At 39.2% G+C, this 15,445-nt stretch overlaps 1 protein-coding gene across 3 annotated transcripts in view; it reads right to left on the bottom strand.

Moving 5' to 3' along the window:
- Positions 1 to 323: 323 nt before the first annotated feature.
- The window catches only part of SLC28A3 (solute carrier family 28 member 3), a 75,676-nt gene continuing 60,554 nt past the window's right edge, over positions 324 to 15,445 (bottom strand). Inside the window, exons 14-19 of one of the 3 annotated variants that reach the window (XM_043515075.1) lie at positions 14,785 to 14,953; positions 13,281 to 13,478; positions 7,562 to 7,643; positions 6,500 to 6,598; positions 3,793 to 3,916; positions 324 to 1,473 (exon numbers count right to left, since the gene is read on the bottom strand). In XM_043515075.1, the coding sequence (XP_043371010.1) occupies positions 1,347 to 1,473; positions 3,793 to 3,916; positions 6,500 to 6,598; positions 7,562 to 7,643; positions 13,281 to 13,478; positions 14,785 to 14,953 (799 nt within the window). In that variant the 3' untranslated portion in view covers positions 324 to 1,346. Of the gene's footprint in view, positions 1,474 to 3,792; positions 3,917 to 6,499; positions 6,599 to 7,561; positions 7,644 to 13,280; positions 13,479 to 14,784; positions 14,954 to 15,445 lie in introns of those variants that run through there. The other 2 variants (XM_038402556.2, XM_043515076.1) reach the window with 2 other exon arrangements.

The following is a 15,445-nucleotide window of genomic DNA, read 5'->3' as shown; positions in this document are numbered from 1 at the left end:
ACTTATCCCATAACTATATGAGTTAAGGTTGGTGTGGGAATCTCAACCAACAATTTCCTTATTAATTAATATTTAAATTCTTCATTTTAGCTTTGTAGTAACATCTTTGGCATTAATATGGTCTTGTGCTGTGGAAATATATACTACACGCTTTAAAAAAGTAAACTCCATGAAAATGTTTTCAGGCTCAAAAGACCTTGGTGTAACTTATGTGAAAAGAGAGGTTAAATCATGACACACATACTCTTCATTTTTTTTTTAAAGAAAATTCCTGACATAGGCTAATCATCATTTTCTCTAAATAAGTAAAAAAACCCAGATCTCTAAAATATAGAATAGCTTTATTATGAAAAGGCACAAAATATTTTAGTTTGCTCTGTCAATTTAATCTCAACACATTTTAATAAAATATATACAGCTGGATGACAAATAAAATGAGCTAATTCTCCCAAAAGAAGGATTTTTTGTAATGATGACAGATTGTTCTTTGTTCATGGTTAATTCCAGTGTTCATGACTCACAGATGTTCTCCCCATGTTCTCTGCCCTGCAGAGCAGAGGCCAGATTCTGGTATCACTCACACAGGATTTACATCAACTTAACATTGATTTCAATGGAGTTACTCCTGATTTAGCCTGGTGTGATACCAGAATCAGACCTCAGAATTGCAATAACAAAGGAACCAGTAGTGATAATACAATGAATTTCGCTTGGAATCTCATCTGATTTGGAAATTAAGTCACAAGTGGACCTTTCCAATTATATAGTTACCATCTTTCTGCAAGAGCACGAAGAATCATGCTACAGAGATTTCAAACTGCAAACAAGGTCATTTGTCTTAGCATAGTAAAAAACTCGAGACTCAATATTATAAAAAGAACAAATACCAATGGCAGTAGATGACAATTTTGAATATAAAGGAAAATTATGACTTAAACCTGAATAGCTACCAATGCACTGGGCCCGATTCTCCCCTCACAGCAGTTTTACACTAGAGAGGCTCCATCAGATTCAGTGGAGTTACTCTGGTTTATACTGGTGCAAGAAAGGGGAATCAGATCTAGCAGCTAGGCCCATGATGGTAGTTATCATGTTCTCTTCAAGCTGATTTTATGACTGGAGAACTGATGCAGTTGTCTGGGCCTGGTTGTCTTTTTATTTACCCCAGAGTAATTTAGGAGTAATTCCACTCAAATCAAAGTTGTACTGGTGTGAAAGGAAACTCAGGCTCAAACTTTTGCACATTCCTTAAGTAGAAAAAGATTTCTCCACTCTTAATTTCTTTCCCCCTGTCGAACAAAGAGATGTGACCTTATTCCAGCCTCTTGGTTATAACTAGTCCCAGTTCAAAATAATGGAGTGGTCCAACTGCAATTAAAAGTGGGAGAGTCCAGTATTTGGCAACATCCTCTCAAGGAGCGTAGGCTGTAGTTTTCTCCTAAGAAGATCTCTTGAGAATTGTTTGCACTGGTGCTGGTGAAGGAGGGGGAAAAAAAGGAAGTCAGGTCTCTTTTCACAATGTATATATTTTGGCTAGGGGGTTTAGAATGTTAAATTATCATACTTGAAATGGGACAGTTCTAAACCCTTGCAATGCTAAAGTGATCATATGTCCTGGTTTTATTGGGGCAGTCCTGAGTTTCCATATGAAATCCCTGTGCCCCAGGAAATTCTTCCAGGACACCTGAAACATTCCACTGTTTAATTTTTTTCCAATCAGATTTTTTTTTTAATCTTCAAACTGTCTGCTCAATATCACTATACTGAGTAGAACTTGCTCTGTGTTTACCAGGAACAAAGAATCAAGTGGAATGAACATTCAGTGTGATGAACATTGCTTGGAGTGAATGGAATATGCCAATGATGGAGGACCCCAGCAGAGCTGGATTTTTTGCTCTAAGTAAATGTTAGCCACATCTGTTTTATAATAAACTCATTCAGAACATTAAGTTACAAGAAAAAGTCATCCTCTCCAAGTAATATGCATTTAGACAGAAGAAGCTGGTGGTAATGGGACCAACATACTAGTTTTAAAAAAAACAAAACCATGTACTTTTGCCTATGAGTTTTTGTAACCATAAAAATGTCATCATAAAAGCATACAGGGTTTTGATTTTGAAAATATGGTCATCTTTCCCATTGCATATGCATATTGAAAGCTACTTCTCATATAAAGTCATCCAAGCTAGGAATATATTTAGAAATTTTAAAATAACAAAAATAGAAAATTAATGCTAGGACTGTGACCTAGATCTGTATTAGAAAGAGAAATTTCAGCTGGAAGTTTAAAATTGCCACAAATCCAGCAGGGTGCTCTGCAAGATCACATTTCCAGACTCTTGCATGCAGGGACAGGAATGAATAGCAGAGGCTGAGACAGGGGGGCAGAGCCTTTGATGATGTAAATTGTCATAGCCCCATTGAAGTCAGTGGAGTTAGTACAATTTACACCAGCTGAGGATCTGTGCCAGAGAATACAGCCAGGCTACATTACAGCAGCATCTGTACTGTATTTACTTTATAAATTATTTTGAGTTTTTTGTATATTTGTATAACTTTCCATAAAAGATTTAGAGGGACAAAATAAATAAAGCTATGAAATAAATAAGGACTATATTAAACCAAGTTTATGGAAGTGTTTCTATGATTTATCCTAAAGTCCGTCTCAGTCATCACTGCAATTATAGAAGGGCTACATCCTCCTCCCGCAGAGAAAACTGGAGTGGATGATGAAGGGGGGAGGAAAACTCTATAAGGTTCCTTTGATTTACATTTGTGTAAGAACAAGAAGAATCAGACCCTTGATCCTTAACAGATAACAGATTTATTGTGGAAGTGAAAGGAAGGCATATTAGAGTGAATAAAATATGTGCCTGCCATAACTCAGAAAACAAAGACCTTTGTTGCCTCACGTCACCATCTAAACTTGGTTTAATATATTCCTTATTTATTTAATATGTTTATTTACTTTGTCCCCCTAAATATTTTATGGAAAGTTATAAAAATATACAGCTTACCTCTAGACCTATTTTGGTTCAAATGTATACAATATTTTAGAAAGAAAAGATGTTCTTTTTTTAACCAGACACACAGACCGTTGGAGGAAAAGACCCTGGCCGATCTCAGATATGTGGTTATGGTCATGTACTGTGGTAGATCAAATACTTAAGGTTTCAGCAGTTTTAGAGATGAATCCTAATCATAACACTGGATCAAACAATACTCAGACTTTGGGGATGTGTGCTTCTGGGTCAAAAATATGACCACCAAAGCAGTGATTCAAATGAGAGTTCCAGATAAAAAATTCACTTCAAGTTCACATTTTGTTCTGAACTTCTCAGCTGTCCCATCTCTAGTTGATATCTAGAGAGGAAATGCAATTACAAGAAAAACAAACAGGGTTAAAATAATTTCTTTGAGACGTGCAAAAATCATCTGCAGCCATTGGATGGAGACAGACCCAGACATTCAAAATAAAATCAGGCTGTTGGATATCCAAATGCAAAACTAAAGAGCACAAGTGAGTGAAAAAGTTCCATATGCTCTGGATGGTAACTTTTATATTCCATACTTTTGAGGCACCATGTGCATTGTTCTGGTTATTTACAATGGAAAATGTTATTTTGGTTCCAAAGCAATGTCTGTGGACATTGTTTTTTTCCCTTATATTTCTATTACTTGTGCCTTTATTTACCACAGTTTCCTAAAAGATTGCTGTGAAAATACAGCAGCCCTGGGGAATAACTGACTTCACAGAATGACTATGAGAGAGAATGACACTCTCCTAAGTACCTGCTAAAGAGATCTTGGCAGCATCCAACTACTTTTGTGGTGTTGCTTGGCAAATTTGTTGCATTGAAGGCATCCCCTAATAATATGTGGCATGGAACCTCCACAACCGGTACAGATAATATTCCTGGAAATTGAACACAGTGGTGTCAGTTTCCTTAAATAATCATAGAAATCTCTAGGTGTGTGTCTTCACTAGGAAAAGAGATGTGTTCTTACCTCATGTTAGCTAATGTGGTAACTAAAATGAGGTAAAACCATAGTGACAACAAGGCAAGTTGTAGGTTAAATAGGAATTAGCAGGTCAAGGTAAAGGTTAACTCGTGAAACTACAAACTGCCATGTCTTCATTAGGACTTTTTACCTAGTGTTAGTTACCACGTGTTAGCTAATGCAAGGTAAGAATATTCCTTTTTTCCTGAATACAGGGCCTAAGCTACCATACTAAATTCAGAGAAGAGTGATGGACAGTTTCTCCCATTTGTATCACATGCCACACAACACCGCGGAAACATGAGAGGCCAGATTCTGGGTGAAGCTCTTTCATTTCAGACACATCAAATCCTTTATTCCAGTTCTGAAAGAATCTCTCTTTAAAAATTAGTGGACAGCTGTCTGACTTCCTCATGCTTCTTGCTAGGCACTGACTGATGTCATTTTCCAAATAAGTTCTTACATATTGGTTGACATTTCAAGGGTTTATCTCCTGTCAACCAGTAAAGGAAATAGTAGTGTAGCTGGGGCAGCATGGGCAGCGGTGAGTAGCAGCCGGGGCTAGCCATGCGGAGTATAGCCCTTCTTGACCCCCATGGGTACATACTCAGCGTGGCTAGCCCATGCCATTGCTGCCTGTGCGACCCCTGCTACACTACTATTTTTAGTATACTAGCTTAATGAGAGCTAGCGCAAATATGTCTACATGAGCTGGGAGGTATGAGCCATTTCCAAGTGTACACATAGCCTCTGAGAGACCAACAGTGACTGGAGTTTGAGCATGGCAGTCAGTGGCCCATGAATTTATAAGGAGCTTGAGCCTAAGGGTAAAATATTTGAAAGTGTCTAAGTGACTTAGGAATCTAATGGCCTTAGGTTCCTAAGGGTCAAATTTTCAAAAGTATTAAGGTGCCTAATTTCAATGGGAGTTAAGTGTTAACCTGCTTAGGCACTTTGAAAATTCAAAATTCACTACGATATTATCTGCATCTTTAGGCACCTAAATACCTTTGAAAATTCTAAGTCACTTAATCACTTCTGAAATTTTACCCTAAAATCTCCTCTCATATTGGTTTCATGTCAGTGTGACTTTGTTGACTAATATGGAGTCCTGATTTACATCAGCATAAGCAAGCAGAGAATCAGGCCCATTGTTTTGGTAGCTTTGGGCATAAATTTTAAGTTTTGCTAAGCATTTTCCAAAATATAAAATACACAGGTATAAAATGGTCTGAGGAGAACCACCTTCATTTATGTCTATGGAGTTTCAGGACTTGGTCCCATGTCTATAGATTCTCAGAAAGTGGGTTACCAGAAATTACTGGGATATCAGAATTTGCTCTTGGTATAAGAAAAGCATTAACTATAGCCGAAGTGGGTGGAATACAATTTTCTTTCCACAGTAGATTTTGGTATATACAGGAGATTTGCCTATGGATGTTCTGAGTTCTTAGTTAACCCAGGACCTTCAAATAACACTATTTGCTAAGATTTTCTAATGCCTCAGTTTTTCCATGTAAGATAAAGTTGTCATTTGTCAAAAATTCAGAGAGCTGTGGAACTCATGTAATGTCAAGGGTACTAATTTTAATAACTTTCAAAAAATGGAAAGAGCTACATAGGGCCATAGTGGAAAAAAAATGATATACTTAAAAAAGTGGACTTTTCTGATCTGGGACATGATCTGGCTGTGCTATTTATGCACCAAGATCCAGTCTAAACTAAAAAAGCATCATTTTTCTGGTTTTGATAATGACAGTTCTGGATATTAAATGTTCAGAAAGGAAACTGCAAGAGGGATAGTTAGGGGAAAAAACTGTTGCACAATTTAATCACAGCTGATTTTTTTTTTGGAAATCTCACTAACTGGCTAATGAATTAACCCCTTCAGTAGTATGATTCCTGATATTACATTCTCTTTTTATTTCCTCTCTGAGATAGTAATTTCTTTGTAACTCATGACTCAACTTGAGACTTTTACCCACATTTTGATGGGATTTTGAAAATAAAGGCCTAGTTTCTGATCTCACTTATACTGGAGTAACTTCATTGACTTCCCTGCTGTGACTCCTGATTTACCCCACTCTGAGAATGGAATCAGGCCCATTAAAAAGAAAAGTACTCTATTTCCCCAACCCCTCCCCTTCTTGTATTCTTCTTTGCCTTCTAGTTCTAAATTAAACCAGGATAAAGATGTGGGTGAGGTCCTATAACTCACCTGTAACTGGTAATTATAATTTCTTCTAGATGTATCAGTAATTATACATTGCCTAACAAATTTTAAAATTGATAAATTAGATGTAAAAGACAGACTAGGCAAAGTCTTTTTATATGCCAAGTTCCAGGAGCTCTTCCTCATTAACAACTTTTATCCCTCTCAAAGCGAGGAGAACTTATAGGTAGATAGATAACATGAATGATCTAGTTATAAAATTTGTGTACTGACACACTGACACCTCGTGGTCAGTCAGAGATATTACAAATTTATACACAGTACCTGCAATACAAGCTGTCATGAAGCAGGCGACAGTACCAGCAATCATCGCCCTAAAGGCACTATCAGCAATGTCCCTTTTTTTGGAAGGAGCAATAGATGCTGGGAAGAAAATCAGAAAAAAATCAAATAAAGAGGGGATGAAATTCCTAGGAAGCATATCCTCTAGAAAAGCAAATTGCAAATCACGGTTCTGACAATTGGGGAAAGTAAAATAAATATGATATTCTCAGTGACATATGCAAACACAAAGTATATACACATTTTTATTTCTACTAAAAGTTGAGCAGCAAATAAAAAATGTAATTTTCATTTACCTCAACAATATGTGCTGAATACCTGACTGAATCAGGCTAATAGGTACCAACTACAGTCAAACACTTTTTTTCCTTGTATCAGATTGTCAAACCCATTGATTCCTGCTCATCTGTGCTGCCCCAGTACACACTACTCTCTGACAGCAGAGCTGTCACAGAATCCAATGCAGACAGGAGACAGCCTATATGGGATCAGGTAAGACTACTTTAAAAAGTACATTCTGATTTTCAAAGTTCATTTTTAATTTTTTGATACTCCTGAAAAACAGGGAAGCTGGAAGTTGTTTTTAAACGGATTCACTTATGTGGCGTTCTTACAGAAAGCAAAGCAGTATTTTCCAAAATACCAGCAAGAATACAATGAACCTAATGAAATGGTTTATTTTGTGCAAAGCATGAGGGTTTGCTCTGTAGCACTGGCCGTCAATGGCCAAGAAGGGAGGGTACAACAGTAGAGGACGGAATGCCCTGACCACACCCCCAGCCACAGGAATAGAGCATAGGGACTGCCACAGCAGCTTTACATCACCCAAGGATCCCACTAAAGAAGACGAACTCTTCGGTGGCTGATTTATTCAGGTTTAGGGCAGCTTTACACTAGGGGAGAGGCAAAAGCTGCCCTAACGCAGCTGAGAATCAGGGCCTTGCTGATGTGTTGCAGTTCATCAAGAATGTATCTCACAGAGTGTTTTTTTTTAATTATACACACACAAAAATTGTCAAAATGAGAAATAGATATTGTTCTTACTGAGTCCTCCTATCACCAGTCCCAGAGAACCAAAATTTGCAAATCCACAGAGGGCATAGGTGGCAATGGTTTCAGAACGGATCTAAAAACAAACACACACACACAACTCAGACAGAAAATAAATTATTCAGTTGTTTGAAAGTTTGCAGATGATACAAAATTACTCAAGATGGTTACGTCCAAAGTGAAGAGTTACAAAGGGATCTCACAAAACTGGGTGACTGGGCAACAAAATGGCAGATGAAATTCAGTGTTGATAAATGCAAAGTAATGCAGATTGGAAAACATAATCCCAACTATACATACAAAATGATGGGGTCAAATTAGCTGTTACCACTCAAGAAAGAGATCTTGAAGTCTTTGTGGATAGTTCTCTGAAAATGCCTGCGCAATGTGGAGCTGCCATCAATGTTAGGAAGCATTAGGAAAGGGATAGATAAAAACCGAAGTATCACAATGACACTATATAAAGCCATGGTACACCCATACCTTGAATATTGAATGCAGTTCTGGTTGCCCCATATCAAATACATATATATATATATAATTGCAAAAGGTACAGAGAAGGGCAACAAAATGATTAGGGAGATGGAACAGCTTTCATATGAGAGATTAAAATAACTGGGACTGTTCAGCTTGGAAAAGAGATGACTCAGGGGGCATATGATAGAGGTCTGTAAAATCATGAATAGTGTGGAGACAGTGAATAAAGAGGTGTTATTTATGCCTTCATACACCACAATAACCAGGGGTCACCCAATAAAATGAACAGGCAACAGGATTAAAACAAACAAAAGAAAGTACTTCACACAATGCACAGTCAATCTGTGGAACTCATTTCCAGGGTATGTTGTGACGGCCAGAGTATAACTGGGTTCAAAAGAATTAGATAAGTTCATGGAGGAAAGGTCCATCAATGGGTATTAGTCAAGATGGTCAGGGATGCAACCCCATGGCTCTGGGTGTCCCTAAGTGTCTGTTGGCAGCAGCTGGGATTGGACAACAGGGGATGGATCATGCAAAGATTGTCCTGTTCTGTTTATTCCCTCTGAAGCATCTGGCATGGGCACTGTCAGAACACAGGATATTGGGCTAGATGGACCATTGGTCTGACCCAGTATGGCTGTTCTTATGTTCTTAAAATAATAGAGCTGTGGTTTATGGGCTTTACTTGTCCACTGCTGACTCACATAACAAGTATGTGATGAAAAATGCACCTTGGTCTAGAGAACTAAACACAAGACTCAGAACTAAGAGCTCCTGCATCCTCTCAGTCCTGCTCTGCCACTAACTCATTCTATGGGCAAAACACTTAATCTCTTTCTCTCTCGGTTAGCTTATCTAGAAATTTGGATACTCATATACCTCAAGAGGTTCTGTAAGGATTCATCAGCTGATGTTTGTTACGCTTGTTGAAACACTATATAAAATTCTAAGTATCATTATTGTTTATTAGCAGGTCTTTTGAACTGAATTCTAGTAATTCATAGATTCTAAGGCCAGAAGAGACCATTGTGATCATCTAGTCTGACCTGTACAGCACAGGAAATAGAACTTTCCCAAAATAATTCCTGTTTGAGCTAGGTCAGATCTTATAGAAAAACATCCAATCTTGGTTTAAAAGTTATCAGTGATGGAGAATCTACCACAACCCTTGGTAAATTGTTCCAGTAGCTAATTACCCTGACAGTTCAAAATTCATGTCTCACTTCCAGTCCGAATTTGTCTAGCTTCAAATTCTAGGCATGGGATTGTGTCATACTTCTCTCTGCTAGACTGAAGAGGCTATTAATAAATATATGTTCTCCATGTAGGTACTTATTGACCCATGATTCTCAACCTATTTATCACTGTGGACTGCATATGCAGCTCTCTGTGTGTTGTGTGGGCCACATCAACAGAACATATATACTACCTATACAACTACCCCCCCCAAAAAAGTTTAGTATTTGTTATATGACAGCCATACAATTAATATTGATATAGTACCTTTCATTTCAACATTCGCAAATGTCTATGAAGAGCATTTTAAATTAGCAAAACAAGTCAAAACATAAACTGTTAAATTAATTAATTAATTTACTACAAGGGTTGTACCTCTGTACAGTTACAGACTTCAATCAAGTCACCCTTTAATCTTATTTTTGCTAAGATAACTAGATGGAGCTCCTTGCGTCTATCACTGTAAGGATTTTCTAATCTTTTAGTCATTTTTGTGGCTCTTCTTTGAACCCTCTCCAATTCATCTTTGAATTGTGGGCACTAGAACTGGACACTGTATCTAGCAGTGGTAACACCAGTGCCAAATGCTGAGGTAAAATAACCTCTCTATATCTCTTGAGATTTCCCTCTTCATGCATCCCAGCTCAAATTCAGATGATTAAAAGGGATTGTCTGGATTAGGATTGAAAATCCCAGAGGATTTGATTATCCAAGCTGGTTTAGGGCCCTTGCACTAGCTGGAAATGCTGCACCTTAGGAGGCATTCACTCTGAGGTAGGACAGGTGGTGGTACTTGCTGAATGCTTCCTTCAGGGGAAAGGAGCACATTTAAATTGTTATTGGGGCTCCCCAGGAACCCGACGGGCAGAGTCGGAATCAGTGCGTTCCCTGGCTGCCCTTGTCCATACCTGCTCCCTGACCAGTGCCATCTTCTTTTGGGGGCAATTCTTGTTCACTGTGGGCCTGAGAGCACAGAGAAGTTTGTATTGCTTTCCATTTCCAGATGCTCACCTCTTTCCTCAGTGGACTTTCCACTGACAAGAGCCACTTGCAGGGTATATGATTGCTTCCCGAGGATGAAACTAGGCTACAACACTTGAAGAAGCCAACCTAGCTGAAAGGTATGGAAATGGAAAGCTTTGCTCCCTGCATCCCTTTCCCCATTAACTGCATTTTAAGCCCACACTGAAGTCTGATGAGTGCTCTCATAGGTTTCCTGTTGATTAGAAGCTCCTTTGTTCCTGCTCCGGTCTTCTGATAACCAATTTGTAGATATTTGCAGTCATGCAGCACATATGCAGGAGAATGCTTGTCAAGTACTCACTGTATCTGCTTTCCCTAGAAACGGCTTTTTTTCCTGTGATTTTCCTGCCTTCATTTGTACTCTCCTAGCTTTGAAAAACAGGAAGCCTTGTTCTTATAGGATGTGGGGGTGGATCCATCAGAGTGCTTGCTCTCTCTCTGAGCACATAGATATATTAGAGGGGTCTGAGGTTGAATATAAGTTAAATCTGAAATCTGAAAACCCAAACACTCTCATGTCCAAGTCATCAGGTCACACTTAAAATTGCTACTGGCAATGTCCAACTCCTGCAATAATAAAAGGAGTACTTGTGGCACCTTAGAGACTAACACATTTATTTGAGCATAAGATTTCGTGAGCTACAGCTCACTTCATTGGATGCATGCAGTGGAAAATACAGTGGGGAGATTTATATACACAGAGAACATGAAACAATGGGTGTTATCATACACAGTGTAACGAGAGTGATCAGGTAAGGTGAGCTATTACCAGCAGGCGAGCGGGAGGGGGCAGGGGATGGGACCAAACAGTTGGAGAACACTTCAATCTCTTTGGTCTCTCAATTACAAACCTAAAAAAGTGGCAACTCTTCAAACAAAAAAACTTCAAAAACAGACTCCAACGAGAGACTGCTGAATTGGAATTAATTTGCAAACTGTATACAATTAACTTAGGCTTGAATAAAGACTGGGAGTGGATGTGTCATTACACAAAGTAAAACTATTTCCCCACGTTTATTACCCCCCCCCCCCCCCCCCGTTCCTCAGACGTTCTTGTCAACTGCTGGAAATGGCTCACCTTGATTATCACTACAAAATGTCCTTCCCCCCACCCGCCCCGCTCTCCTGCTGGTAATAACTCACTTTACCTGATCACTCTTGTTACAGTGTGTATGGTAACACCCATTGTTTCATGATCTCTGTTTTATATAAATCTCCCCACTGTATTTTCCACTGCATGCATCCGATGAAGTGAGCTGTAGCTCACGAAAGCTTATGCTCAAATAAATTTGTTAGTCTCTAAGGTGCCACAAGTCCTCCTTTTCTTTTTGCGGATACAGACTAACATGGCTGCTACTCTGAAACCTGTCATCCTGCAATAATAATAATCCTTTGCACCACAGCATAGATGCAGGAGGATGAAAGGGACATGTCCCTCTCAATGCCGATGCAAGACTAATGCAGTCCCATCCCTGATTCCTCCCTTCCCTCCAACCTTTGAACGTGGTTGCATCACTAATTCCTGGCTCTGCCATTCCCTCCCTCTGTGACCTTGGGAAAATCTCTTAACCTCTGAGCTTCCCATGTTTCTACATCTGTAAAATGAGAGTGATATTTATTTTACTCAAATCTACCTTCAGTGAGGGGGAAAATGATACTTTGCAAAGTGCTTTGAAACCTATGGATACAAATTCTTATATGAGTGCTGTGCATGATTATTATTTTCTCATGTGGGGATCTCAAGATCTTTACCAAGGAGAGTTAGTTTGACTCCCTCTATGAACCAATAACAGTGAAAGTAGCTCTTCTGTGTCACAGAGGATAACAACAAAGTGAGATGTGACCAGGTAGCCAACAGCATCCATCTTTCAAAGTTCAGGTTCACCCAGAGATTTAGAGCCACATACTGCTCTTTGCTAGGGTACAATGGGTTAATAACTCTGCTGTTGGAAAATAATCCATGGGATCTTTAACGACCATAAGTGGTTAGGATATCAATTTTAAATTTTATCTGAAAAGAGGGCACCTGCAGTACAATATACACAGAGAACATGAAACAATGGGTGTTACCATACACACTGTAATGAGAGTGATCAGGTAAGGTGAGCACACACAACACTGGATCACAGATTCAATACTGGCTCATAAGCATGGACGGCCAGAAAACAAGGATTATGTTTTGTTGAAAACATTTTGCGGTTTTGACATATTGTTTTGTTCCCATGAAGGACAAAAATGAGACACTTGAAATTTTTCATATAAAACACATGAGAGAGTCCTGCCTGATTCAGAGCAGGTTCTTGAACCTGGGTCTCCCACATCCCCAGTGAATGCCCTAATCAGCAGGCTATTCTGAGGTGCCTGGGCTCTCTTTCTCTCTCTCATTTTGAAAAGAAATTCTATTGGGAAAATTTTGATGGGAAAAAGTTTTGTCTAAATTTATTTGACCAGTGCCACTCAGAGAGAAGAATGCCACCTAACTAGGTCTTGTCTACCTTGGCAATTTGCCCTGATTCCACCAATCAAAACCAGCCAGGCCCTATTGGTGCAAATCGTGAACTTGGGCTTCCAACTAGTGTAGCTACATTTGTGCCTGGCCGTTCAGTACTGGAGTCAGGACAAATTCCCAATAGGGACAAGACCTTAGTCTTTAATACCACTTCCTGCAGCACACTGGGCTTTCCTTAGAGTTCTTTAATCCTAGAACTGACCAGGCCTGACCGTGTCTGGCTTGTGAGATCTGACATGCTCTCAGCCCAGGATGGCATGGCTGCAAGAACATAGCAGAGTCTGGAGAAGGATGAACTTCAGTAATTGAGGTCCGTTGGGGAAAGATAAAAAGAGGTTTAACACAAGAGAAAATGTCAAAGTAATGGGCCATATTCATCCCTGTTGTGATTCCACCAAAATCAGTGGAGTGCCATCAGGTAAGAATTGGGCTGAGTAAATCAGTAGACTAGAAAATGTTACTCACAGTCATATATTGCTTCACGCCATCAATGTACACTGGCCCACCTTTCTCCCGCAAGTGGATCAATATTGAAAGACGCTCATAAGCCACAAATTCATTGAAGAAAGTCTTGTAGCCTAGGAGTCCACCGACAATAAAACTGTCTTCCCAGTCTACCCCCATCATAAAAGAAAATGGCATGAAGACATAAGCGCAAATGATCTGTAAAATATACAAGACAGAGAGGAGGGCCGGGTGCACAAGCCCAAATATTTGCTAATCAAAAGAGAAAACGTCAATCAAAGAATGAAGGTATCTGCTAAATTCTTTAAAATAAACTTCTACATATTTTTTTTAAAAGTATAAAAAAAATAGTTCTTGGCATCTTGCTGCTCTCTCTCTAATAGTCTGGGGATTTTTAATGGTCACCTGAATTATCACAAAAGTAGCAATTTAAGGCTCAGATCCAACCAAAGTACTTAAGCATATAGTTTAATTTTATGCCTCAAGTTAAACACATGCTTAAAAGCTTTGTTGGCTTGTGGCCTAAAATGGGGGCTGTGGTTCAGGGAATTGGTAAGAGAGATGGAGGGTTAATTTCTCATCTGACATAATCTGGTATAGCTACACTGAGAAAGTGAGTGTTAAAACATATGTTAACTAACATGTTTTAATTACTATGTTGACCACCACCTAGGGTAGACACAGCGTTTGTCTATATATAAAAGATGTACAGCTTTAGCTATACTGGTATAGTTAAGCCATATACTCCCTCCTTGTATTCTTCTTATTCTTGTATGGGAAGAGGAATAAGTTATACTAGTACAAGGCAACTTTATACCAGTATAATTGTGCACTTTTAGGCTGATAATATTTTGGTAAAAAAATATCACCCCCATGAAGAAAATAGCTATACCTGTTCAAAAACTGCATGTAGACCAGGCCAGAGACAATCTGGTTTAAAAAGACTCTTCACCCAGCAAAAAGTTATAGGTATGTCTTACAATAAAAATCTACAAACTCAGCTAACACATTTTTAACACAAGTTAAAACTAGGAACTAAGTGCAGTTTCTGATACACTTGATTTTCCCCGTGGAAGGGCTGGTCTAAACTGCAAAGTTAGATCACCTTAAATACAACACTATGGGCTGTGAAAAATTTCACACCCTGTCCGATGTAATTAAGTTGACCTAAGCCCTGGTGTAGACACTGCTAGGTCGACAGAAGAATTCTTCCATTGAGCTAGCTCTCAAAGAGGTGGATTTATTACAATGACGGAAGAACCCCTTCCATCACTGTAATAAATGTCTACACTGCAATGATATCACTGTGCTGCTGTGCCATTTCTTGTGTAACATAACCCTCATAAACTTTGCCTAGGTAAGGATAAAAGATTCAGTGCAGTGGTCTGAAGCAAAAGCATTGTGGGTGTTTAGTGAAGTGTTAATTGTGTGGCTGGTGCATGCAAATAGCTCTTTTGGTTTTTCTACTCATTGAAGGTAGAAAAAAAAGTTATGAGGACAATACCTCAAAGTTCAGCTGTGGATAGTTAAACATGTTCCCCAACCAAGAGAGTGCTGAATCAACGAAAGAGAGCAAAGCAAGGAAGGCGATCAGGTTCACAGCAATGTTCGCCACCAATGGGATGGAGGCAGAGGCACCCTGACTAGCAGCTTCCAGTAGGTTTTTTGAGTCTCTTTACCAAGGAAAACAAAAAGAGAATTTGAAAATTAGAGAGACATTTTCCAGTTCATGGAGAAGTTTAGAAACAGAAAAGGTTATACTGCAGTTGATTATAAACTAGCTATTTACATCACTGGACACCCATCTGGTGCTCTCAGGTGTTCTGCAGAGGGGCCACCATGTGAATGAAGTCTCTAAGAGAAATTCTGGCAGATTCAGAATTCCTCCCAGGAGATCCTAGGAAGTGACCTTGAGGATGCCCTCAAACTTTGCCATCCTTGGAAAGAGTGGAACATGCTCCTCATTCTTCCCTGGCTCTTTGGGGCTTTGATCCAAGGCTTTCTACAGTCAGTTGCGGCACTCTTTCTATTGACTTCAGTGAACTTTGGATCAGGCCTGGGCACTGCTCATGCCTGCAGGAATGAAGGCGTAGGCACTATGCTCACCACAGGGTTAAGGTCAGGCCTTACACAGAGGTGCAAGCTGATGAAGAGAGGCTCCTTGC

This window comes from Dermochelys coriacea, chromosome 5 (genome assembly GCF_009764565.3).
Source record: "Dermochelys coriacea isolate rDerCor1 chromosome 5, rDerCor1.pri.v4, whole genome shotgun sequence".
In the NCBI taxonomy this organism is placed as follows: domain Eukaryota; kingdom Metazoa; phylum Chordata; order Testudines; family Dermochelyidae; genus Dermochelys; species Dermochelys coriacea.
Note: the sequence above shows the minus strand (reverse complement) of the source record. Positions and strands in the feature narration are given on the sequence as shown.